The sequence below is a fragment of the Felis catus genome, chromosome E1, assembly GCF_018350175.1.
Source record: "Felis catus isolate Fca126 chromosome E1, F.catus_Fca126_mat1.0, whole genome shotgun sequence".
Classification (NCBI taxonomy): domain Eukaryota; kingdom Metazoa; phylum Chordata; class Mammalia; order Carnivora; family Felidae; genus Felis; species Felis catus.
The window spans coordinates 39997956-40022970 of NC_058381.1; the positions used below are offsets into that span (position 1 = coordinate 39997956).

At 45.6% G+C, this 25015-nt stretch overlaps 3 protein-coding genes, 1 long non-coding RNA gene and 1 pseudogene across 4 annotated transcripts; 4 read left to right on the forward strand and 1 right to left on the reverse strand.

Moving 5' to 3' along the window:
• Positions 1-665: 665 nt before the first annotated feature.
• On the reverse strand, positions 666-9338 carry LOC123381839 (annotated as a pseudogene).
• Positions 9339-10861: 1523 nt separating this feature from the next.
• Positions 10862-13154, forward strand: LOC123381890. The gene is made up of 2 exons (XR_006589439.1): positions 10862-10921; positions 12417-13154. It is a non-coding gene; the product is annotated as an uncharacterized LOC123381890 (long non-coding RNA).
• A 1972-nt stretch (positions 13155-15126) lies between these two features.
• On the forward strand, positions 15127-17026 carry LOC123381879 (keratin-associated protein 9-9-like). Its single transcript, XM_045044364.1, has one exon. It carries the CDS (start codon positions 16041-16043, stop codon positions 16557-16559), a length of 519 nt encoding a protein of 172 aa, XP_044900299.1. The 5' UTR covers positions 15127-16040; the 3' UTR covers positions 16560-17026.
• A 2083-nt stretch (positions 17027-19109) lies between these two features.
• LOC123381880 (keratin-associated protein 9-9-like) lies at positions 19110-21007 on the forward strand. Its single transcript, XM_045044365.1, has one exon. It carries the CDS (start codon positions 20022-20024, stop codon positions 20538-20540), a length of 519 nt encoding a protein of 172 aa, XP_044900300.1. The 5' UTR covers positions 19110-20021; the 3' UTR covers positions 20541-21007.
• Positions 21008-23083: 2076 nt separating this feature from the next.
• On the forward strand, positions 23084-24985 carry LOC123381881 (keratin-associated protein 9-9-like). Its single transcript, XM_045044366.1, has one exon. The coding sequence runs from the start codon at positions 23995-23997 to the stop codon at positions 24511-24513; it is 519 nt and encodes a 172-aa protein (XP_044900301.1). The 5' UTR covers positions 23084-23994; the 3' UTR covers positions 24514-24985.
• Positions 24986-25015: the final 30 nt, after the last annotated feature.

Here is a 25015-nt window from a genome sequence, read left to right on the forward strand (position 1 = left end):
AATTGGTTTAAATAAATTCATGGATTATAGTTTTCTAAGGACTCTTTTTTGTTGGCAGTTGTAATCCATAGCTCTCATGTTATATGTATTAGGCTCAAAGATGCCTCCCTTTAAACCTTTTCTTGTTTCTGCTAACACTTAATTGTGACCTGGATAAAAATCTCATTGGTGAGTACCAGTTTAATTTTTCTGTTGTAGGGTCCCCTGAGAATATGTGCTCCTATGTCACATGAAAAAGAGTAATATGCATTGAACATTTCATTAATAAGAAATAATGAGAGATGAGCAATATCAGTGCCTTCCAATACTAAAAAGTTTTATTTGGGAGCCTCAAGAAATTCCACATGAACATAGATTCCATTGAGAAACATTGGAAAGAAAAAAAACCTAGAAGAGGAACATTTAAAGACTTTTATATTTAGAATCAGAATTAGAAATTCTGAAAAATCAGCTGCATAATCTGACCATAAATTCTGATTCATTTGGCAATAAGGTATTTCTACATAAGAGAATAAGTGACATAGAGACCAGAGGTTTCCAGATCAGTCCATGGGTCTGTTTGTAAGTTCATGACATCAGGAAGTGCCATGTGTTTTGTTAAATTAGATGCTTTCTTCCTGGACTGAAGGATGGGGGCAAGGAGGTTCCAGTCCAGAGCAGGATGTTCAGCAGCAAGAACTGCCATAGCAGCTGGGGCGGCAGCAGGTGCAGGTGGTCTGGCAGCAAGAGGGGTGGCAACAGCTGGACACACAGCAGCTGGGGCAACAGTAGGTGGTCCTGCAGTGTGTGGTCTGACAGCAGCTGGGGCAGCAACAAGTCTCCTGGCAGAGGCCTTGGCCACAGCTCTGGTCAGAGCAGATGGAGCCACAACAGGAGTTGACCATGGTGTCAGAGGGCAGAGGCTCTGGTTGGGTTTCCAGAAGAGTGTATTCCTTGAATCTAGAAGACTTCTTGCTCCAGGCCCCCTTTTACACCCTTTTACACCCCTTTTACATCCATGGACCTCTTTCCATGTTACTGTTTACCCTAACAAGTAAGCAATCATTTAATTAGGTAATTACATTTTCCAAGTTGGATGGAAAACATTGTTTCTTTTGCCTGATTAGGATTTATCCCATTATCTCCTCCCCTGTCACATCTTGGCTGTCTTCCTTTGTATGAATCATCTTGGCTCAGATTCTAAGCTGAATATGTTGACTCTCTCTCCATCTGCTCTTTCCTCCTGAATCATCCCTGGTAATTCTGTCCTTGTAGGCACCATCTATGTTTACAGATAGAGAAGCTTCTTCCAGAGAGCAGTTGTCATGGTGAACCTTGACATGGAGTAGTCCAGGTTTCGCTCTTCCTCATCTGTGGGTCTTATCATGCCTGCAATTTTTGCAGCATTTCTTATGGAAAAAAGATTTAATCATAGGTTAAATCCAGATGTAAGAAAATCTCAGAAGAATGGAATCTTAACCTGAGAAGTCAAAGTAAAATCCATCAGTGTGGTCAGTTGTTAGCAAAAACAGTTGTGGGCACATGCAGAATTCTCAAGATACTCAGACTGTGTTCTAATCCCATTTCCTGGACTTGCTGTTTTTATTTTTTTCAACTTTTTTTTTTTTTTTTTTTTTTTGGGACAGAGAGAGACAGAGCATGAACGGGGGAGGGGCAGAGAGAGAGGGAGACACAGAATCGGAAACAGGCTCCAGGCTCCGAGCCATCAGCCCAGAGCCTGACGCGGGGCTCGAACTCACGGACCGTGAGATCGTGACCTGGCTGAAGTCGGACGCTTAACCGACTGCGCCACCCAGGCGCCCCATGGACTTGCTGTTTTTAAAGAACAAATATGTATCTGGAATGGACATATAGCCCTTCAGGAATCACCACCACTAGAATTGATAACAGAACCTAATATATGCAAAAAAATTTATATTTATATACAAAATAGAATATACAGTATAGCCCCAATTATGTAAAAACATAGAGAAATATTGAAATTATTACAAATATTAATTTTATTAACATTTAATTACAGAAATTAAAAATGATATTAACAGTATTTCTGGTTGGTGGACTTACGGAAACTGTTAATTTTCTCCTTGACACTTTTATCTTCTACTTTGATGACTTTTCTTTTGAAAAGAAAAGAAATGAAAAGAAAAGAAAAGAAAAGAAAAGAAAAGAAAAGAAAAGAAAAGAAAAGAAAAGAAAGAAGGAAGAAAAGAAGAAAGAAAGAAAAAAGAAAGAAAGAAAGAAAGAAAGAAAGAAAGAAAGAAAGAAAGAAAGAAAGAAAGAAAAGAAAGAAAAAGAAAAAGAAAACCTTGTCGTGCAATTACATCACTATTTAGAGATCTCTAATGTGACCCTCTAGGACTGGGGGTTGGAAGATACCAGATCAGGATGATGCTGTCAGGGAGGAAGAATTTCCTTTTCCCCTCAAGGTCCTTCTAGCTGGACTAAGAAACAAGTTGACAGAGGCACCTGGGTGGCTCATTCGGTTAAGCTTCTCACTCTTGGTTTCAGCTCAGGTCATGATCTTACACTTTCATGTGTTCGAGCCCCAACATGGGCTCTGCACTGGCAGTGCAGAGCCAACTTGAGATTCAGTATCCCTCTCTCTCTGCCCCTCCCCCACTTGTGTTGTCTCTGTCTCTCTCAAAATAAAAATTAAAAAAAAAATTTGTTTGAAAAGAAACAAGTTGACATGAAACAGATTAACAGGAGAAAATTAATTTTAACAGCATACATCTGGGGACACTGAAATTCCAAAGATCATGAGGCAGCATGATGCTTCTATGAGCTAAGGAGAAGGGTGGGAGTCTGAGGATACAAATGGGGAAAAGACCATTATCTGGAAGGTGAGAGATGTTTAAAAAGCAAAGTTGCCCTATTATGTTGATAAGCTTCTTAGCTATCTTCGTTAATAATTCTCTTCCTGATAAAAGCAGGCAGTTGAGGGGAGGTAAAGAGTGTTTCCTGAATCTGCTGGTTTTTGATTGGTTTTAACTCAAGGTTCATGCCAAAGTGGCCCCTTTGGGGGCAGTCTGCCCTCAGCACCTATACTTCTCAATATCATCCAGGTCTCAGCTCAAATCATCCCCTTCACAAGAGAAACCACCTCTGACCTCACAATCGCAAGGATTTCTCAGTCCCTTTCATCATATTGTACTCTTTGTGTTTCACTTGTCTTCCTAGAACTTACCTTTATTTGAAAGCACAATCATGTGCTTATTGTCATGTGTTGCCCTCTAGAATATCAACTCTTGGTATTACATTCTCAGTAGCTTGAATATTGCTCTGATATATAGTAAGCATTCAGTAAGTATTTGCTGAATGAATGAATAAATATAGCACATGATTCCACTGGGCAGGGTCATGGCATGTGTGTATACATATTTAAACATAGAAATATTTATATAAACATGGGAAAAGGTCAGGAATGATATCTATCAATCTAGGGATGGGAAGAAAGTCATTAGGGAGACTTTTACTTTATACTTTATGAATTTTCTTCATGTTGGGTTATTAGAAATACTTTTGCCTTCTTTTCAGTGTTTTCAAATAAAGTCAAGTTTTTTAAAACAAACAGGATATTTGGCTTAGCCAAGAAACACATCTCATGAACTATGGATTCTTGTTATAACCTCTTCCAGATTCTGTGTGACCCTACCAGGCATGGGGCAAGGCCTCATGATAACAGGCTATTGACTCTCTGGTGCCCTTAGGATGTATTCCAAACTTCTCAACACCCTTCACACACCTACTTTCCAACCCCATCTACAGTCACTCTCTCATCTTCCTCATTGCCCTAAGCTCTAGTCCACACTTCTCAGATTCAACCCTTTGCAATTCTGTCCAATGCCCTAGAAAACCTATTCCTTATTTTCTACCTCACAAGAACATAGCTCAAATGCCACTCTCTGATAGCTTCTCTTACTCCCTCAAACAGTTATTTGGTGTTATTTCTTTGATATTCCCATAGAGTTCAATTCATCTTGGCTACAGAGCTGCAACCATGTTGTTCTTGTTTGAATCCTCCACATCTAGCAAAGTCCTTGGCTCATAGTATATTCTCAATAAAAGGTTTTGGAGCTTGAGAAAACATTAAAATAACTTTAAAGATCTTTTAAGTTGTATTATGATACTAAGTTATAAAATGTCTGCATAGAAACAATATAATGAAATTTCACTAATTGAAAAATAAGAGAGCAGACTGGCCTAATTTAGCTGGCTAGAACTTTTTAAAATATTGCCTTTAGGGGCACTTTTAGGTGGCATCTTTAGGGATTTAGTTGGTTAAGTGTCTGATTCTTGATTTCAGCTCAGGTCATGATCTCATGGTTCGTAAGATCGAGCCCTGCACTGGGCTCTGCACTGACAGTGTGGAGCCTGCTTGGGATTCTCTGTCTCTCTCTCTCTCTGTCCCTCCTCTACTCACACTCTATCTCTCTCTCAAAATAAATAAGTAAATAAATAAACTTAAAAAAATACTACCTTTTAGTTTCTTTCCAATACATTTAAAGTGTAATTAAGAATCATAGCTAAAGAATGCTTCTAAGTGATAGGATCAAGGCATAGGTACAGAATGATATGATTCACTTGCAGTTAGCATTAAGTAAGTCCACACTGTGTTAAATATATCTTCTGTAATTAAATTCACTGTCTCAGTTTGCCTTACAAACAATCATTTTACGGAAGATGCCAAGTTTCAGGTGGGCGCAGGCCAGGAAAAATTAGCCTGCACATGTCACTGATGGAATGTGTCCAAATTAGTGATATTTTATTGTGTGGATGTCATAGCAAGAGATTTAAAGGGTGTAGGAGACATTTAGGACATTGTTCTAATCCTTTTCTCATGGTTCTGGTAATGTGTCAGCCACATAATGGATAATTGCCCCAATACATGACACTCCCAGGAATGTATAATGTCCTTAGAATAGAATTACTTTCCTGAGAGTGAAAGCGAATCACTGGTCCCATAGTCTTTAATGTTTAGGATGTGCACAGGATCATGTAGGGATTGTGTTGGGGCCTACAAAGCCCCAAGTGACTCACAGTTCAAATCACAAGAGCAGGCCCATGTTTGCAGACAAGCTACATGTTGGTTAGAAATGTTCTCCTTGGGGTGCCTGGGTGGCTCAGCTGGTTAAGCATCCAACTCTTGGTTTTGGCTCAGGTCACAATCTCACAGTTTGTGGGTTCAAGCCCTGCATTGGGCTGTACTCTGCCGGTGACGAGTCTGCTTGGAATTCTCCCTCTCTCTCTCTCTCTCTCTCTGCCCCTCCCTTGCTTGCTCTGTCTCTTTCTCTCTCTGTCTCAAAACAAATAAATAAATAAAACTAAAAAAAATGTTCTTCTGGAAAGGTCTTTGTTGGGTTTGGTAGAATCATAAAACTAGAGTCTTGTAGAGCTGTAGATTGTCACTCACTGATGTATGTAGCAAACAGCAGTTGAAAGCTTCCCTATTCTGTTCCAGGCACTAGGCATGAATGTCCGTACTACTTGTTCTTTAAGACTCAAGTGTCATTACCTCATCCAACAAACTCTGCTTGATACTCTCCACTCAAACTGCCTTTCCCTCTTCTAATATCCTGGAGGTATCTTTAAAAAAAATTTTTTTTAATTTACACTTACTTATTTTTGAGAGACAGAATGAGACAGAGCATGAGTGTGGGGGGGGGGGGGGCGGGGAAGAGAGAAGAGACACAGAATCTGAAGCAGCCTCCAGGTTCTGAGCAAGCATTCAGCACAGAGCCTGATGTGGGGCTCAAACCCAAGAACTGTGAGATCATGACCTGAGCCGAAGTCAGACACTTAACTGACTGCGCCAGGCACCCCTGGAGGTATCTTTTAGCCCCCATGCCTAGCTTGCAGCATGGCCAAGAGCTAGTTCCATATACACGTTTGTTAAATAAATCATATAGTCTCCACCTTTGAGAAACTCAGTGTGGACAGAGAAAGAGATGAATAAAGAGACAGTTCTAGTCCAAAGAAAAATTCTTTATGGAGAACCAAGTGCTCCTGTAGACTGTCTCAGGATAGGAGAAATAACTGTCTAAAAGTGATGCAGAAAAGGGACATTAGATTTAGACCTCAAAGAGCAAAAGGGGACAGATGGAGAATGAATTTGAGACAGAAATGCTGACGTGTACAAAGGCGCAGAGACATGGGAGAGCATGGTGTGTTCATGGAGTGGGAAGTGATTTTGGAGAGCTAGAGTTACAGAGGTACTCTAGCATTCCTGTACTTTAAAATAACCTTAGGATGTGGGGAGCTGACTTTGGCTCAGGTCATGATCTTGTGGTCCGTGGGTTCAAGCCCCATGTCGGGCTTTGTGCTGACAGCTCGGGGCCTGGAACCTGGTTCAGATTCTGTGTCTCCCTTTCTCTCTGCCCCTTCCCACCCCCCCTCTCTCTCAAAAATAAATAAACATTTTTAAAAATTTTTAAAAAACATTAAAATAACCTTAGGACGTGATGTATACTTTGGAGGATGTTGGAATGTCACAGAGCAACACTGATGGGGCAGGAGACATAGATTTTTCTCTTTAGCTTGAATCATGTAAGGGTAAGAAACTGAAGCATGAATGAAATCTGCATATGGTGTATGAATGGCGAATAACTCTTGCCAAAAATTTTCTTCACCCAGTGGCCATTCTCTTGAAGCTAGGGTGAGTAGAAAAAAATGAAGCATTGCTGGTTCATTAAAGACTCAAAGAGATGAGTTTTCTTTGTGTTATCTGATGCTTTTTTGTTGTTAAAATAAGTTTAGAAATTCTGTTATGTAGTGATCCAGGTCTAAATTCTTGTCTGTATCTGTATACAAAATCAGTTATTCAGGAGCTAGTTATAAACACAGGAGAAGTAAGTCCGTCTTATTTCTGTGATGAGAAAAGTGAATATAGAATTAAAAAATGGGATAATCAATAGAAGAGAAAAATCTAAGAAAATGTCATCAGTAAAAACTGAGAATTAAGATGATCTACTCAGAGTCATATAACCTTGGCCAATAACATCTTTCTTACTGAGTGATGGGAGATAGTGTTGAATGCCTGGTAGTCACTTACAGAGTGCCTCATGCAGAGTGATGGTCTTAGGGAAAATGTGGGAGAGAAATCAGAAACTAGACACACAGCCATCGCAACTAATTTGAGTAACATCACCCAGGACTCTGTGTCCTGGTGCCTTGCATAAAAGAAGCTTTTGATTCTGTAATGATGTTGATGGGGAAGGTGCAAGTGTGGGATAGGGCATTCAGCAACAAGAGGATCCATAGCAGCGAGGGCAGCAGCAGGTGGTATGGAAACAAGTGATCTGGTGGCGTCTGGGTATCCAGCAGCTAGGGTGGTAGCGACTGGACATATCACATTTAGGGTGGCAGTAGCTGGGGCACCAAGAGGTCCCCTGGCAGAGGCTGTGCCACAGCCCCGGTCAGAGCAGATGGAACCAGAATAGGAGCTGACCGTGGTGTCAAATGGTGGAGGTTCTGGGTAGGTTTCCAGATGAGTGAGTTCCTGAGTTTGGTTATCTCCTTCCACAGTGTCCTCTTTGTACTCAGCTGAGATGCTGCTCCTCAAAAATAAAACTCAACCAGAATCTCCAACCTAACTTTCCTTACTCTCTTTCCCATAAATACATTTCACCCACCATACTAACTTATTTCCTATGGCATTTGTTGTTTCACCCAGGAATCTCTGGCTCTTGTCTCCTCATTGTCCCAATCCATGAATTAATATTGATATACTTCTACTCCTTAACTGGTTATACTGTTTTCCTGATACTTTTAAAGTAAAGATTGCCTTCATAAGAATACAGACACTCTGCTTTTACCCAGTTCTCTCCTTCACTTTGTCTTGTCTTACGTGTTTGTGAGCTGTATGCCTTCTCCTGAGTTTTCAAACTTGACACATTTTATTTCTAGGAATCAATCCTTATTTATTGTTCTTCTCCAGTATCACCAACACACTCTACTGGCACGTATCTTCCTATTAAATTCAAGATTCCATTGTGAGTTCCATGAGGGGTGAGAACTGGGTCTCATCCCACATGTGTACTTCCCAGAACCCAATAGCACAAGGACCTTGCTAGGTGGCCTAAAATTCAATTATAGTAAAAAGGACATTCTTGTTTTCTCTTGATAAACTTGATGGGAGAGAGGTGGACAGTCCGGTTTGGGGAAAATTTAATTATTTGCATTTTCTCTAATGTAGGCTTTGATTGATATGTGCAAAATCAGTTTTCTTTGTAGGGCAGAAACCCAAACTTATCTTCAGTTCATAATCAACATTAAAAAATAATTAAGGACCACAAATGTTTCTGACACAGAGTAAGCATTTATTGAGACATAATTATTCTATCTCACATAATTCGTTGCAAAGGCCAAGCATGCACAACAATCATAAGATTAGGAACCTGTCCCCATGAAGTAAGGTAGATATTTGACTGAATGTCAAGGTAATAGGCATAGAACTTGGAGGGTTTGCATGGTATTTAGTTGCTTGGTGGCATGACCAATAAGATAAATAAATACAGTGACAGATCAGAACATGGCCAGATGCTGTGGACAAAAGAAATGAGAATAAGATGAGTACATTGGCATGATGGTGCTCAACTCAGGGCTGGTGGTGAGGAGCAAAGTCAACAATAAGAGGATCCACAGCAAACAGGGCAACAGCAGGTCATATGGCCCCAGGGGGCCCCAGGGAGTCTGACAGCCTGCTGAGTGGAAGCAGCTGGAGTCATAGCAGGAAAGGTGGCAGCAGCTGGACACATAGCAGCTGGGTCAGCAGCAGGTCTCCTGGTAGAGGCCATGGCCAAAGCCCTTGTCAGAGCAGACAGAGCTACAACAGGAGCTGACCCTGGTATGAAACGGTGGATGTTCTGTGTGGGCCTCCAGGACAATGAGATTCTCAAGTGGAAATCTTCTTCTCCCAACTCTACTGAAGAGCTGTCATCATCACGTCCAGGGTTATTTTCTTGCTATTGTTTATCATGTTTTTTATGTTTATTTATTTATTTTTGAGAGAGAGAGAGAGAGAGCACAAGCATGGGAGGAGCAGAGAGAGAGAGAGGGAGGGAGAGAAAGAGAGAGAGGGAGGGAGGGAGAGAGGGGGGGAGGGAGGGAGGGAGAGAGAGAGAGAGAGAGAGAGAAGAGAGAGAAGAGAGAGAGAGAGAGAGAGAGAGAGAGAATCTGAAACAGGTTTAAGGCTTTGAGCTGTGGTCAGCTGAGAGCCTGATGCTGGGCTCGAACCCATGCACCATGAGATCATGACCTGAGCTGGAGTCAGATGCTTACCTGACTGAGCCACCCAGGTACCCCTTGTTTACCATGTTTAAAGAGAACTTATCAGACATTGTGATTGTGGCATGACTCTCATGCAGAGGTCACTTTGCATTTAAAATGGATGCTTATGGGGAGCTTAGGTGGCTCAGTCAGTTGAACGACTGACTCTTGATCTCAGCTCAGGTCATGATCCCAGGGTTGTGGGATCAAGCCCTGCATTGGGCTCCACACCGAGAGTGGAGCCTGCTTAAGATTCTCTCTCTTCCTCTGTCCCTCTTCCCTGCCCACTCTCTTAAAAACAATAATAATAAATTTTAAAAAGTAGAATGGATGCTTACACAGTTTTCATGTAATTTATCCCTAAAAGCATCACTTGCCTTTTTTTTCTGTTTCAGCATCATCTCATCTGTTTGTCTTATCCTTTTAATATGTATCATTGGATATTCTGAGCATACTTGGAGTCACTCTTTGGCCTTCCAATCATTTAACCTCTTATATCCAAAAGAGACACAGAACCACATTTCCTCCTATCAGGACAACACTTAAAACAGACACAAACATGGATATGCTATTGCACAAAAAAAAAAAGGAAAAGGAAAAAGAAAAAGAAAATGAGACCCCACTCCATTGTAGCACCATGGCTGGTGGTAAAACCAGCCCAGCACACCTGTAACTTAGTGAAGAAGCTAAGAAATACAACTGGGTTTAAGGCATGTGGCTTCAAGTTTATCTCATTCAAAATTGAATTGGTCATTCTCTCACTTTTTCTAAACCAACACCCCAATTATCCAGTCCTATTACAAATTACTTATTTTTGGTCCAAGTTTTCAAGCTAATAAAGTTACTAGAGTTCTCCTTTCTTCAAATGATCGTGTATTGATTCTCTCTATGCTGGAGCCATTCTCAGGACATAGACACAGAAGCAAATAATATCCACCCCATCCTTTTGCCACTAGGACTCCATTCTGACTTGCTGAACAACAGCAGATTATTTGACAGGGTGGATTGGTAAGGCCATTACCCATATGCTGGGTCTGCAAACAGGAGGTTTATACACCTTCATCCACATTTATCCACCTTTATCCGCTTCAGCAACATATGCCAGCAACAGAGGCACCTGCAGATGCATCCAAAATACTAGCCTTGGTTAAGTCAGAGCAAATGAAGCTGCATCAAGAGCCACATTGTTGCCACTGAAAGGAAAAGTCTCTTTTCTTTAAAAGGTTACAAGTGTAGAAATTGCGAAGTGTCCAAAATATTGTGCGCTTACTCTGCTTTGCTCCATTTATACACAGGATGGAGTAATTGTCCCTTTTGTTCCTGCATGAATACATCTTATGTTTATTTTAATTTTTTATTGAAGTATGATTAACATACATTGTTATATTAGTCTCAAGTGTACAATATGATGTTTCAACAATTCTATACATTATTCAGTGCTAATCACGGTAAATGTACTCTTTTTAATTTTTAAAAAAATTTTATTATTTTTTGTTTTTAGAGAGAGTGCAAGCTGGGGAGAGGCGCAATGGGAGAGAGAGAATCTTAAGCAGGCTCCACCCTCAGCACAGAGCCCAACATGACCCTGGGATCATGACCTGAGCTGAAGTTGAGTTGGATGCTCAACCCAACTGAGCCACCCAGGCACCCCACGGTAAATTTACTCTTAATCCACTTTATCTATTTCACCCACATCCCCATCCACTTCCCCTCTGGAAAGTGCCACTTTGTTCTCTGTATTTAAGGGTCTGTTTTTTCATTTGTCTCTTTTTTTCCTTTATTCATTTGTTTGTATCTTTTATTCCATATGTCAGTGAAATCATATGGTTTTTGTCTTTCTCTATCTGATTTACTTCATTTACCATTACATCCTCTAAATCCATCCATGTCGTTGAAGATGGCAAGATCTTGTTCTTTTTTCTGGCTGAGTAATATTCCATGTTTTAAACATACCACATCTTCCTTATTCATTCATCTATTGGCGGACACTTGGGATGCCTCCATATTTTGGCTGTTGTAAATAATGGTGCGATAAGTATAAGGGTGCATATATCTTCTCAAGTTAGTGTTTTCATATTCTCTGGGTAAATACTCAGTAGTGGAATTACTAGATCATATGGTAATTCTATTTTTAATTTTTTTGATGAGCCTCCATACTGTTTTCCACGGGGGTTGCACCAATTTGCATTCCCACCAGTAGTGCATGAGGGTTCTTTTTCTCCACATCCTCACCATCACTTGTTATATATTTTCTTTTTGGTTCTAGCCATTCTGATAGGTGTAAGGTGATATCTCATTGTGGTTTTGATTTCCATTTCTCTGATGATTAGTGATGTTGAGCATCTTTTCTTGTGTCCATTGGCCATTTGTATGTCTTCTTGGAAAAATATTTATTGGCATTTGTTCTTTTAAACTGCACTTCAAAGCAAATATTATAGTTGTCAAAGTTCTTTGAAACCTTTCTCTTTACCATTAAATGTAAATATACTATCTGCAGAGAAAGCTTTTTTATCAGCTCTGTCAACAGATTTGCAGCTCAGCATGTAAAAGACTGTCAGTTATACTCAATTCAGTCCCCTGATGCAGGAAACAAGATACCTAATGAAGTTGCTTGCTACTAATACATTTATCAATTACTGAATTTTGTGACACAGATGTACATCTTGTGAAAATATGGCTTTAGTTAAAAATGTGTTAAAGTATGTTTTGAAATCATCACCTTTGTTTCATCTATTATCAGAAGTATATCCCTAAATAGTTAGTGCCAAAGGAAAAAAAGTAGGTGGTGACAGTGGTTCTGACTTCTCCACATTAGCTTGAATTGTCAGGTGACCAGAGGATGTATTCTGTCTTAAAAAATAGTGATTCATAATTAAATGATGCTGTTATTGCCTACTGCCTCTTCCACTTCTGAAAATAAGTTCCTAAGGATTATCAATTAACTAGGGGAACAGTCCTACCCTTTACATTCAGAAGTTCATAATCTTTAAGGGACTCTTTCTCCTTGGGTAATTCTCCATGTATCTAGAAAAATATATTATAAATGATACCAGGAAAATTCTGATCATTGGTTCCAAATTTGGAACCAGTGTATGAAAGGCCTAGTGGAGAAGATAATTTCAGTGGCTTAAAAATTTATCTCTGCTCAGAAACCCAACTCTGCACATCTGAGACCATGATCTACTCTGGCTGCAGCTCCTGCTGCCAGCCTTTGTGCTACAGGACCACCTTCTGTTGGACCAGTGGCTGCAGACAAACTGTTGCGGGGCCAGCTGCAGTGGACAAATCCACAGTGGGGCCAGCTGCCATGGAGCCAGCTGCTGCCAGCCTTGTTGCCACCCGACCTGCTGCAACACCACCTTCTATAGGACCTCCTGCTGTCACATATGCTGTGTGTCCAAACCTACTGCCAGCCTTCCTGCTGCTAATTGCTTTGCCAAGAGGCACCATCTGCATAAAACACCAATTTGTCATTTGGGAAACAAAGTCACTGCCAATATTGCTGAAAGCCTGTGCACAGTCAACAACATTACAGGCTTGTGAATCACCTTGAGGAAGTGTGGACCATTTCTAGCTGAGTCTCATCTTCCTTCATCTTTGGATCATGTGCCAGCTTCATGCATACTGATATGGAGTCATGACCTCTGCCTTGACTCCACAGTCAAGATTGTCACCCTCTCCCTTTCAATAACATAGAGAAAGAAATTCTAGTGACTCACACATAGGTGTCTACAACTACTCAAAGTCTTCAAATCATGTTTCCTTTTTCAGTGTACTCATGGTTCTTATATCCTTCTTTCTTCTTCTCGTGATCCATGTAAATGTCTCCTGAGACACAGGGAGTCTCACCTTTATTTCTCAATAAAGCCTGTACCATTTGCGTCCCATATGATGTTCATTTCTTTGTACAGTGTTCCCAGTGTAGGTATTTGTACACAGGATACATACCAAATGCAGTACCCATTTGGAGCCTCATACAGTGTCTCACAAATTATTATCTTCATTTTCATATGAATAAACTTCCAGTGGCCTGTCTTAAGCTGATATACACAGACTCAGAACCCAGACTGTGTCTCCTGCCCTTGATGAAGCGCACATATGTTCATTCTCTCCAGATGAGTTAGAAAGCACCCTGAGTCTCAAGAGTAGCAAGATGTTCATTTGAGTGTCTTCTTTGGCCAAGGAAGTAATATTCTCTTGTGTATGCAAGTGACATCTGGGAATAACTTGTGGATATCAATGTCCAACAATTCAGCTGACAGTAGCCACATGTGGGAGCAGCAGGACCTGCCCTTTGAAGCTCTTGTGAACGTAGGAGTTTTGTTACTTTAGACTCCTAGCTCCTCAGCACTCCTCTGCATCAGACACAGGCGACATGCAGTGTTCCCACAAGAAACACATGGAGCTGACCACATTGTATTTGGTTCTTGGGAATCACATTCTTGCTTGGCTTCCTGGTCCTCGGCGCATATTAGCAGAGTAAAAAAGAGTCGGGTAGTTTTGCCAAACCTATTTATCTCCCCAACTGTAAGGTGGTTTGTCATCATGATCAAAGTGTTACCAAGGCAATTAAAGAAGAATGATGTCAGGGACTGAGAGATCATGCAATGGGCATGTATGACTTTGAGTAATTCATAACTTCTGAACCATCAAAGGCAAAGGAACTCCCTCCGGATTTTGTGAAGGAACTGTGAACAACAGAGGGGGAAAAATGCTGCCTGCTCTGTGGGGGTGAGGAGAATGTGAGGAAAAAAAAAGAGACAACAACGTGGGCATTCCTATGAGTCAAGAACGAAGCCTGCTGCTTCTGGTCCTGAACTACTGGTGCCAACTCAGCATTCAGGGCTATGAGGCCGATTCAGGCTCTGAGAGGAATAGGAGACAGGGCCCAGGGTCCCTTCCTGGGAGCAGTGGAGGGACCTCTGATGAGCTTCGAAGGCCCCTATGCAGGACACATGCCACCATTGGAGACTAGGTACCCAGGATGCTCTGGAGAGACTGCCAAGGCCAAACGTGCCTACCGCTGCTGGTTCTCAAGAGCGCCGTGTTGGCAAACTGAGATGAAAACCTGACGCGACCCATGTTTCCGAATATTTGCTGGATGTTGACTAAATCCTTCATGAGCATTCCCTTCAATTCTTGGAGGGATTTGCAAAGTAGGTATTAAGGTTCCCATTGTAGAGGTGAGGAAATTGAGACTGAGTGGGGTAAAGGAAGGTCAGAGTTTTGTTTCTTTCAGAAGCTACTTGGAAGAAAAATGTCTAGGAATGTGGTTTTGCAGGGAGGTCATATTGCACTGGTCTGAGTGTAGGTAAGTGTCAAGGGAAAAAGCACTTTGAAGCCAGAATCACAGGTTGCAACTAAAGCTTTAACCGGAAAGATATATCAGAAATGATGTCTCACACATATACAGACACAGACACAGATACTGAGACTCTCCTATATCAGCAATCAGAGAGCTGGAATCTTTATAAACCAGGTCTCCAGAAGCACAGATGGAGGGTTCTTTCTCTGAGTGGCATACTCAGGCAGCTTGACATTCTGCTATGCATGAAGAGCCCTTAGGCAAGGATTAGGAGTCAGGGCATACCTAGGGCTGGTGAATTCAAGACATCATTGACAATCCATGGTTATTAACGTTCAACCCAATATTTTATAAACTGGCTTGGTGGATAGACAAAGTAATTGGAAGAAACAGAAGAAGATGGTGGAATATGAATGGGGGGATGAGAGGAAGTAGGAATAAAAGGAGAAGGGAGGGAGGAAAAAGAAAGCATAGAAGGAAGGGGGGAGGGAGGAAGAGAGGGAGACAGGGGAAGAGAAGAAAGAAACTAAGGAATGAAGGGAAGGAAGGAAGGCAAGAAGGCACGGTGCGAGGAAGGGATGGACAGGCATGCAGGGAGGAAGGGAGAAAGGCAGAAAAAGAAAGACAGCCTGACAGAAAAAAGAAAGAGCAACCATAAATAAAGATGTAATGAGCTACGTGAGGACACTGATGAGGCTAGCTAACAAGGTTAGGACTAGAGTCCCCAACTCACCTGGTTTTGCCCATCCTTCCCCCTTACTGCCCCTGAAAGCCCCACATCCTGTGAAAGCATTCGATCCTAGGTAAATAGAGAGTACTGGTCAATCCCCCACCTGCTTTGCTTCTGCCTGGCCATGTAGCAGAGAAAACCCCAGATATCGGCTATACAAGGGTCTTTGATTGAACTGAGATACACAGGTGGGGTTGGGTGCTTCAGGCGACCTATATGCCTATGGGAGTCTTGAATCCGAATTCTGTCGGGAAAACTACCTGGGCCCTGGGATCTACCACATTTGTCCCAAGGACATATCAGCATCATGCCCGTCACCTCAGAGATACTCGCAATCCACATACACTCTAAGGGCAAAGACTGGGGAGGGAAAACTGCTGTGACCCTAGCCACCCCAGCAGAACGTGATCACACGATGGATGCCATGATCACTGAAACAAGAACGATGCTGCTGATGGGCCCACCTTCCTCTCGTTGGAAAATGTTGCTGTGAGTTATTCTCAAATAGGAAACCATTAATCACATATTTGTAACGATTCCTAACATTTAGGAAACAACTTCCTCATTTATGATTCCCCAGTGACTACAGAAAATGATGTAAACACCAACAAGGAAAGTCCTGCCCATTGGTCTAAACTCCGGGGGTCCAGCGCATAAAAGCCCCAGAACCGAAGGAAGCACCAGAATCTGACAACCTCACCTCCGGACAGGACCTGCCCACCCTCCACCCCAGACACCATGACCCACTCGTGCTGCTCCTCTTGCTGCCAGCCTACGTGCTGCAGGACCACCTGCTGCCGGACCACCTGCTGCCAGCCCACATGCTGTGGGTCCAGCGGCTGTGGGTCGAGCTGCTGCCAGCCTTGCTGCCGCCCAACTTGCTGTCACACCACCTGCTGCAGGACCACCTGCTGTAGGACCACCTGCTGCCAGCCCAGCTGCTGTGGGTCCAGCGGCTGTGGACACAACTGCGGTGGGTCTAGCGGCTGTGGGTCGAGCTGCTGCCAGCCTTGCTGCCGCCCAACTTGCTGTCACACCACCTGCTGCCGGACCACCTGCTGCCAACCCAGCTGTTGTGGGTCCAGCGGCTGTGGGTCCAGCAGCTGTGGACAAAACTGCTGTGGGTCCCACTGCTGCCAGCCAGTTTGCTGTACCCCCGTGTACTGCACGAGAACCTGCTACCACCCCACCTGCTGCTGCCTGCCTGGGTGCCTAGCCCAGGGCTCTGGATCCTGCTGCCAGCCTTCCTGCTGCTGATTGCCTCGCCAAGAACCACCATCTGACTTGCCACTTGGGAATTGGTCACCGCCAAGCGTTGCGGAAAGCCAGCCCGCAATCCCCAACATCTCGGTTAGTCGCCTGCCTGTCTACCATCTCGTGAACCGGCCCGATGAAGTTGTGGACCGCTTCTCCCTGATTCGCTTCTTCTTTCCTTCCTCTGGGTCATGTGCCAGCTTCACCCATCCTGATACAGAGTGAGGATCTCTGTTTGGTCTCCATAGTCAAGAACTTTATCCTGTCCCTCTAAATACGTCAGCGAAACAACTCCTCAGGAATGACCTATAACTCGTGGAAACTGCTGAAAGCCCACACGGGTATGTTTCCTTTCTCGGTGTACTCATGAAGCTTGTACGCCTCTTGCTGCCTGTCATGTTCCCTTTCAATGTCTCCCTAGACGCGGGGAGTCTCACCTGTATCTCTTAATAAATCCTAGTCATTTGGAATCCCGTACTGTCTTTGTGTTTTTGTACCCTGTTTCCAATGCGAGGTTTTGTACGTACATTTTACATCACGTGCAGTGTCCGTGTGGAGCCATACACGGTCCTCCACAAGTCATTATGCGCATTTTCAGCTGAGGAGATTTCACGGTGGAATGTCGCACAGCTGGCATGGACACACTCGGATCCAAGACTGTGGTTCGGGCGCTTGCTGAAGCGCACTTACGTTCAGATCTCCAGACGTGGTAGCAGACACCCTTAGTCTCAGCACCAGCAACGTGTCCATCCGAGGCCTGCTTTGACCGCACAAGTGTTACTCTCCTGTCCAGGCGGGCCATCACTGGCACTACATTGTAGACATCAGTGTCCTACAACTCAGCCACAGCAGCCATATGTGAGGACGGCGGGACCTGCCCTTTAGAGCCCTGGGGAACACGGGATGCTCCTGTTGCCTTGGGTGGCATCCGGCCCCTCAGCACTCTTCTGCCTCACATACAGGTGAGCCTGCGGTGTCCTCGTGAGCAACAGAGGCCGCTGAACACGCTTGTGTTTGGGTCGTGCATATCACATTCTTGTTTGGCCTCCTCGTCCCCAGGACCTAATGGTATAGTAAAATGGCATCATGTGATTTTCTGCCAAACCTATGTATCTCCCCTCCCGTAAGGCAGTTTGTCATGGTGATCAAAATGTTGCCCAGAGAGTTGATGAAGCATGGTGTCAGGGCCAGAGAGATCGTGCAATGGGCACGTAGGACTTTGAGTACTCCATGAGCTCTGAACCATCTAAGGAAACAGAATAAGCTCTGGTGTATTGTGGAGGAAGTGTGAGCAACCGAGGGGGGAAAAAACGATGCCTGCTCCGTGGGGGTGAGGAGAATGTGAGGAAGAGAAAAGAGACAACAACGTGTGCATTCCTAGGAGTCGAGGGCGAAGGCTGGTGCTCCTGGTCCAGAGCCACTGGTGCCGCATCAGCACTCAGGGCTGTGAGGCCGATTCAGGCTCTGAGAGGAATAGGAGACAGGGCCCCGGGTCCCTTCCTGGGAGCAGTGGAGGGACCTCTGATGAGCTTCGAAGGCCCCTATGCAGGACACATGCCACCATTGGAGACTAGGTACCCAGGATGCTCTGGAGAGACTGCCAAGGCCAAACGTGCCTACCGCTGCTGGTTCTCAAGAGCGCCATGTTGGCAAACTGAGACGAAAACCTGACGCGACCCATGTTTCCGAATATTTGCTGGATGTTGACTAAATGCTTCATAAGCATTCACTTTAATTCTTGGAGGAACTTACAAAGTAGGTATTAAGGTTCCCATTGTAGAGGTGAGGAAATTGAGACTGAGTGGGGTAAAGGAATGTCAGAGTTTGGTTTTCCAGAAGCTCCTCTTAAGTAAAGAGTCCAGGAATGTGGATTCGTTGGGGAGATCATATCAAACTGGTCAGGGTGTAGGGAAGTTTCGCAGGGGAGAAACACTTTGAGGACAGCATCATAGTTTCCAATAAAAGCATTAACATGAAAAGTGTCCCTGAAACAATACAGCACGCAAACACACGCACACGCACACACAAACACACACAGATGTTGAGATCCACTTATTTCACCCATGAGGGACCTGGAGTCTTTGTAAACCAACTGTCCAGAAGCAAGGGTCGAGTGTATTTTCTCCGTGTGGCATGCTCAGGCAGCCTGACTTTCTGCTGTGCGTGAAAAGAGCACGTACGCATTGAGGTGCAGAGCTGGTAGGCAGAAGTTGTCCCAAACACACCAGTACCCAAGAGATAGGTTTGGTGGCTTCAGACATCTTTGGCAGACTATGGTTTTCGCCACTCATTGCACTATGTTCTTTATTTGCCAGGCGGATGGACAAAATAATTGCAAGAAACAGGAGAAGATGGTGGAATATGAAGGAGGGATGAGGAGGAGTAGGGAGAAAAGGAGAAGGGGGGGAGGAAGAAAGGAAGCATAGAAGGAAGGGGGGAATGATGAGGAGAGGAAGAAAGGGAGTAGAAGAAAGAAAGAAAATAAAGAATGAAGGGAAGGAAGGAAGGAAGGAAGGAAGGAAGGAAGGAAGGAAGGAAGGAAGGAAGGAAAGAAGGGACGGTAGGAGGAAGGGATGGACAGGCATGCAGGGAGGAAGGGAGAAAGGCAGAAAAAGAAAGACAGCCTGACAGAAAAAAGAAACAGCAACCATAAATAAAGATGTAATGAGCTACTTGAGGACACAGACGAGGCTATCTAACAAGTTTAGGACTAGAGTCCCCAACTCACCTGGTTTTGCCCATAATGCCCCCGCTTTCTGCCCCTGAAAGCTCCAAATCCTGTGAAAGCATTCGATCCTAGGTAAATCAGGGCTACTGGTCAATCCCCCACCTGCTTTGCTTCTGTCTGGCCATGTGGCAGAGAAAACACCAGACATTGGCTACGCAAGGGTCTTTGATTGAACTGAGATACGCAAGTGGGGTTGGGTGCTACAGGCGACCGATATGCCTATGGGAGTCTTCAATCCGAGTTGTGTCGGGAAACCTACCTGGACTCTGGGACCTACCACATTTGTCCCAAGGACATATCAGCATCATGCCCGTCACCTCAGAGATACTCGCAATCCACATACCTTCTAAGGACAAAGACTGGGGAGGGAAAACTGCTGTGACCCTAGCCACCCCAGCAGAACGTGATCACACGATGGATGCCATGATCACTGAAACAAGAACGATGCTGCTGATGGGCCCACCTTCCTCTCGTTGGAAAATGTTGCTGTGAGTTATTCTCAAATAGGAAACCATTAATCACATATTTGTAACGATTCCTAACATTTAGGAAACAACTTCCTCATTTATGATTCCCCAGTGACTACAGAAAACGATGTAAACACCAACAAGGAAAGTCCTGCCCATTGGTCTAAACTCCGGGGGTCCAGCGCATAAAAGCCCCAGAACCGAAGGAAGCACCAGAATCTGACAACCTCACCTCCGGACAGGACCTGCCCACCCTCCACCCCAGACACCATGACCCACTCGTGCTGCTCCTCTTGCTGCCAGCCTACGTGCTGCAGGACCACCTGCTGCCGGACCACCTGCTGCCAGCCCACATGCTGTGGGTCCAGCGGCTGTGGGTCGAGCTGCTGCCAGCCTTGCTGCCGCCCAACTTGCTGTCACACCACCTGCTGCAGGACCACCTGCTGTAGGACCACCTGCTGCCAGCCCAGCTGCTGTGGGTCCAGCGGCTGTGGACACAACTGCGGTGGGTCTAGCGGCTGTGGGTCGAGCTGCTGCCAGCCTTGCTGCCGCCCAACTTGCTGTCACACCACCTGCTGCCGGACCACCTGCTGCCAACCCAGCTGTTGTGGGTCCAGCGGCTGTGGGTCCAGCAGCTGTGGACAAAACTGCTGTGGGTCCCACTGCTGCCAGCCAGTTTGCTGTACCCCCGTGTACTGCACGAGAACCTGCTACCACCCCACCTGCTGCTGCCTGCCTGGGTGCCTAGCCCAGGGCTCTGGATCCTGCTGCCAGCCTTCCTGCTGCTGATTGCCTCGCCAAGAACCACCATCTGACTTGCCACTTGGGAATTGGTCACCGCCAAGCGTTGCGGAAAGCCAGCCCGCAATCCCCAACATCTCGGTTAGTCGCCTGCCTGTCTACCATCTCGTGAACCGGCCCGATGAAGTTGTGGACCGCTTCTCCCTGATTCGCTTCTTCTTTCCTTCCTCTGGGTCATGTGCCAGCTTCACCCATCCTGATACAGAGTGAGGATCTCTGTTTGGTCTCCATAGTCAAGAACTTTATCCTGTCCCTCTAAATACGTCAGCGAAACAACTCCTCAGGAATGACCTATAACTCGTGGAAACTGCTGAAAGCCCACACGGGTATGTTTCCTTTCTCGGTGTACTCATGAAGCTTGTACGCCTCTTGCTGCCTGTCATGTTCCCTTTCAATGTCTCCCTAGACGCGGGGAGTCTCACCTGTATCTCTTAATAAATCCTAGTCATTTGGAATCCCGTACTGTCTTTGTGTTTTTGTACCCTGTTTCCAATGCGAGGTTTTGTACGTACATTTTACATCACGTGCAGTGTCCGTGTGGAGCCATACACGGTCCTCCACAAGTCATTATGCGCATTTTCAGCTGAGGAGATTTCACGGTGGAATGTCGCACAGCTGGCATGGACACACTCGGATCCAAGACTGTGGTTCGGGCGCTTGCTGAAGCGCACTTACGTTCAGATCTCCAGACGTGGTAGCAGACACCCTTAGTCTCAGCACCAGCAACGTGTCCATCCGAGGCCTGCTTTGACCGCACAAGTGTTACTCTCCTGTCCAGGCGGGCCATCACTGGCACTACATTGTAGACATCAGTGTCCTACAACTCAGCCACAGCAGCCATATGTGAGGACGGCGGGACCTGCCCTTTAGAGCCCTGGGGAACACGGGATGCTCCTGTTGCCTTGGGTGGCATCCGGCCCCTCAGCACTCTTCTGCCTCACATACAGGTGAGCCTGCGGTGTCCTCGTGAGCAACAGAGGCCGCTGAACACGCTTGTGTTTGGGTCGTGCATATCACATTCTTGTTTGGCCTCCTCGTCCCCAGGACCTAATGGTATAGTAAAATGGCATCATGTGATTTTCTGCCAAACCTATGTATCTCCCCTCCCGTAAGGCAGTTTGTCATGGTGATCAAAATGTTGCCCAGAGAGTTGATGAAGCATGGTGTCAGGGCCAGAGAGATCGTGCAATGGGCACGTAGGACTTTGAGTACTCCATGAGCTCTGAACCATCTAAGGAAACAGAATAAGCTCTGGTGTATTGTGGAGGAAGTGTGAGCAACCGAGGGGGGAAAAAACGATGCCTGCTCCGTGGGGGTGAGGAGAATGTGAGGAAGAGAAAAGAGACAACAACGTGTGCATTCCTAGGAGTCGAGGGCGAAGGCTGGTGCTCCTGGTCCAGAGCCACTGGTGCCGCATCAGCACTCAGGGCTGTGAGGCCGATTCAGGCTCTGAGAGGAATAGGAGACAGGGCCCCGGGTCCCTTCCTGGGAGCAGTGGAGGGACCTCTGATGAGCTTCGAAGGCCCCTATGCAGGACACATGCCACCATTGGAGACTAGGTACCCAGGATGCTCTGGAGAGACTGCCAAGGCCAAACGTGCCTACCGCTGCTGGTTCTCAAGAGCGCCATGTTGGCAAACTGAGACGAAAACCTGACGCGACCCATGTTTCCGAATATTTGCTGGATGTTGACTAAATGCTTCATAAGCATTCACTTTAATTCTTGGAGGAACTTACAAAGTAGGTATTAAGGTTCCCATTGTAGAGGTGAGGAAATTGAGACTGAGTGGGGTAAAGGAATGTCAGAGTTTGGTTTTCCAGAAGCTCCTCTTAAGTAAAGAGTCCAGGAATGTGGATTCGTTGGGGAGATCATATCAAACTGGTCAGGGTGTAGGGAAGTTTCGCAGGGGAGAAACACTTTGAGGACAGCATCATAGTTTCCAATAAAAGCATTAACATGAAAAGTGTCCCTGAAACAATACAGCACGCAAACACACGCACACGCACACACAAACACACACAGATGTTGAGATCCACTTATTTCACCCATGAGGGACCTGGAGTCTTTGTAAACCAACTGTCCAGAAGCAAGGGTCGAGTGTATTTTCTCCGTGTGGCATGCTCAGGCAGCCTGACTTTCTGCTGTGCGTGAAAAGAGCACGTACGCATTGAGGTGCAGAGCTGGTAGGCAGAAGTTGTCCCAAACACACCAGTACCCAAGAGATAGGTTTGGTGGCTTCAGACATCTTTGGCAGACTATGGTTTTCGCCACTCATTGCACTATGTTCTTTATTTGCCAGGCGGATGGACAAAATAATTGCAAGAAACAGGAGAAGATGGTGGAATATGAAGGAGGGATGAGGAGGAGTAGGGAGAAAAGGAGAAGGGGGGGAGGAAGAAAGGAAGCATAGAAGGAAGGGGGGAATGATGAGGAGAGGAAGAAAGGGAGTAGAAGAAAGAAAGAAAATAAAGAATGAAGGGAAGGAAGGAAGGAAGGAAGGAAGGAAGGAAGGAAGGAAGGAAGGAAAGAAGGGACGGTAGGAGGAAGGGATGGACAGGCATGCAGGGAGGAAGGGAGAAAGGCAGAAAAAGAAAGACAGCCTGACAGAAAAAAGAAACAGCAACCATAAATAAAGATGTAATGAGCTACTTGAGGACACAGACGAGGCTATCTAACAAGTTTAGGACTAGAGTCCCCAACTCACCTGGTTTTGCCCATAATGCCCCCGCTTTCTGCCCCTGAAAGCTCCAAATCCTGTGAAAGCATTCGATCCTAGGTAAATCAGGGCTACTGGTCAATCCCCCACCTGCTTTGCTTCTGTCTGGCCATGTGGCAGAGAAAACACCAGACATTGGCTACGCAAGGGTCTTTGATTGAACTGAGATACGCAAGTGGGGTTGGGTGCTACAGGCGACCGATATGCCTATGGGAGTCTTCAATCCGAGTTGTGTCGGGAAACCTACCTGGACTCTGGGACCTACCACATTTGTCCCAAGGACATATCAGCATCATGCCCGTCACCTCAGAGATACTCGCAATCCACATACCTTCTAAGGACAAAGACTGGGGAGGGAAAACTGCTGTGACCCTAGCCACCCCAGCAGAACGTGATCACACGATGGATGCCATGATCACTGAAACAAGAACGATGCTGCTGATGGGCCCACCTTCCTCTCGTTGGAAAATGTTGCTGTGAGTTATTCTCAAATAGGAAACCATTAATCACATATTTGTAACGATTCCTAACATTTAGGAAACAACTTCCTCATTTATGATTCCCCAGTGACTACAGAAAACGATGTAAACACCAACAAGGAAAGTCCTGCCCATTGGTCTAAACTCCGGGGGTCCAGCGCATAAAAGCCCCAGAACCGAAGGAAGCACCAGAATCTGACAACCTCACCTCCGGACAGGACCTGCCCACCCTCCACCCCAGACACCATGACCCACTCGTGCTGCTCCTCTTGCTGCCAGCCTACGTGCTGCAGGACCACCTGCTGCCGGACCACCTGCTGCCAGCCCACATGCTGTGGGTCCAGCGGCTGTGGGTCGAGCTGCTGCCAGCCTTGCTGCCGCCCAACTTGCTGTCACACCACCTGCTGCAGGACCACCTGCTGTAGGACCACCTGCTGCCAGCCCAGCTGCTGTGGGTCCAGCGGCTGCGGGCACAACTGCGGTGGGTCTAGCGGCTGTGGGTCGAGCTGCTGCCAGCCTTGCTGCCGCCCAACTTGCTGTCACACCACCTGCTGCCGGACCACCTGCTGCCAACCCAGCTGTTGTGGGTCCAGCGGCTGTGGGTCCAGCGGCTGTGGACAAAACTGCTGTGGGTCCCACTGCTGCCAGCCAGTTTGCTGTACCCCCGTGTACTGCACGAGAACCTGCTACCACCCCACCTGCTGCTGCCTGCCTGGGTGCCTAACCCAGGGCTCTGGATCCTGCTGCCAGCCTTCCTGCTGCTGATTGCCTCGCCAAGAACCACCATCTGACTTGCCACTTGGGAATTGGTCACCGCCAAGCGTTGCGGAAAGCCAGCCCGCAATCCCCAACATCTCGGTTAGTCGCCTGCCTGTCTACCATCTTGTGAACCGGCCCGGATCAAGTTGTGGACCGCTTCTCCCTGATTCGCTTCCTCTTTCCTTCCTCTGGGTCATGTGCCAGCTTCACCCATCCTGATACAGAGTGAGGATCTCTGTTTGGTCTCCATAGTCAAGAACTTTATCCTGTCCCTCTAAATACGTCAGCGAAACAACTCCTCAGGAATGACCTATAACTCGTGGAAACTGCTGAAAGCCCACACGGGTATGTTTCCTTTCTCAGTGTACTCATGAAGCTTGTACGCCTCTTGCTGCCTGTCATGTTCCCTTTCAATGTCTCCCTAGACGCGGGGAGTCTCACCTGCATCTCTTAATAAATCCTAGTCATTTGGAATCCCGTACTGTCTATGTGTTTTTGTACCCTGCTT

Coding starts and splice junctions, on each gene's coding strand:
- LOC123381879 (XM_045044364.1), top strand. CDS start 16,041: ATGACCCACTCGTGCTGCTCCTCTTGCTGCCAGCCTACGTGCTGCAGG.
- LOC123381880 (XM_045044365.1), top strand. CDS start 20,022: ATGACCCACTCGTGCTGCTCCTCTTGCTGCCAGCCTACGTGCTGCAGG.
- LOC123381881 (XM_045044366.1), top strand. CDS start 23,995: ATGACCCACTCGTGCTGCTCCTCTTGCTGCCAGCCTACGTGCTGCAGG.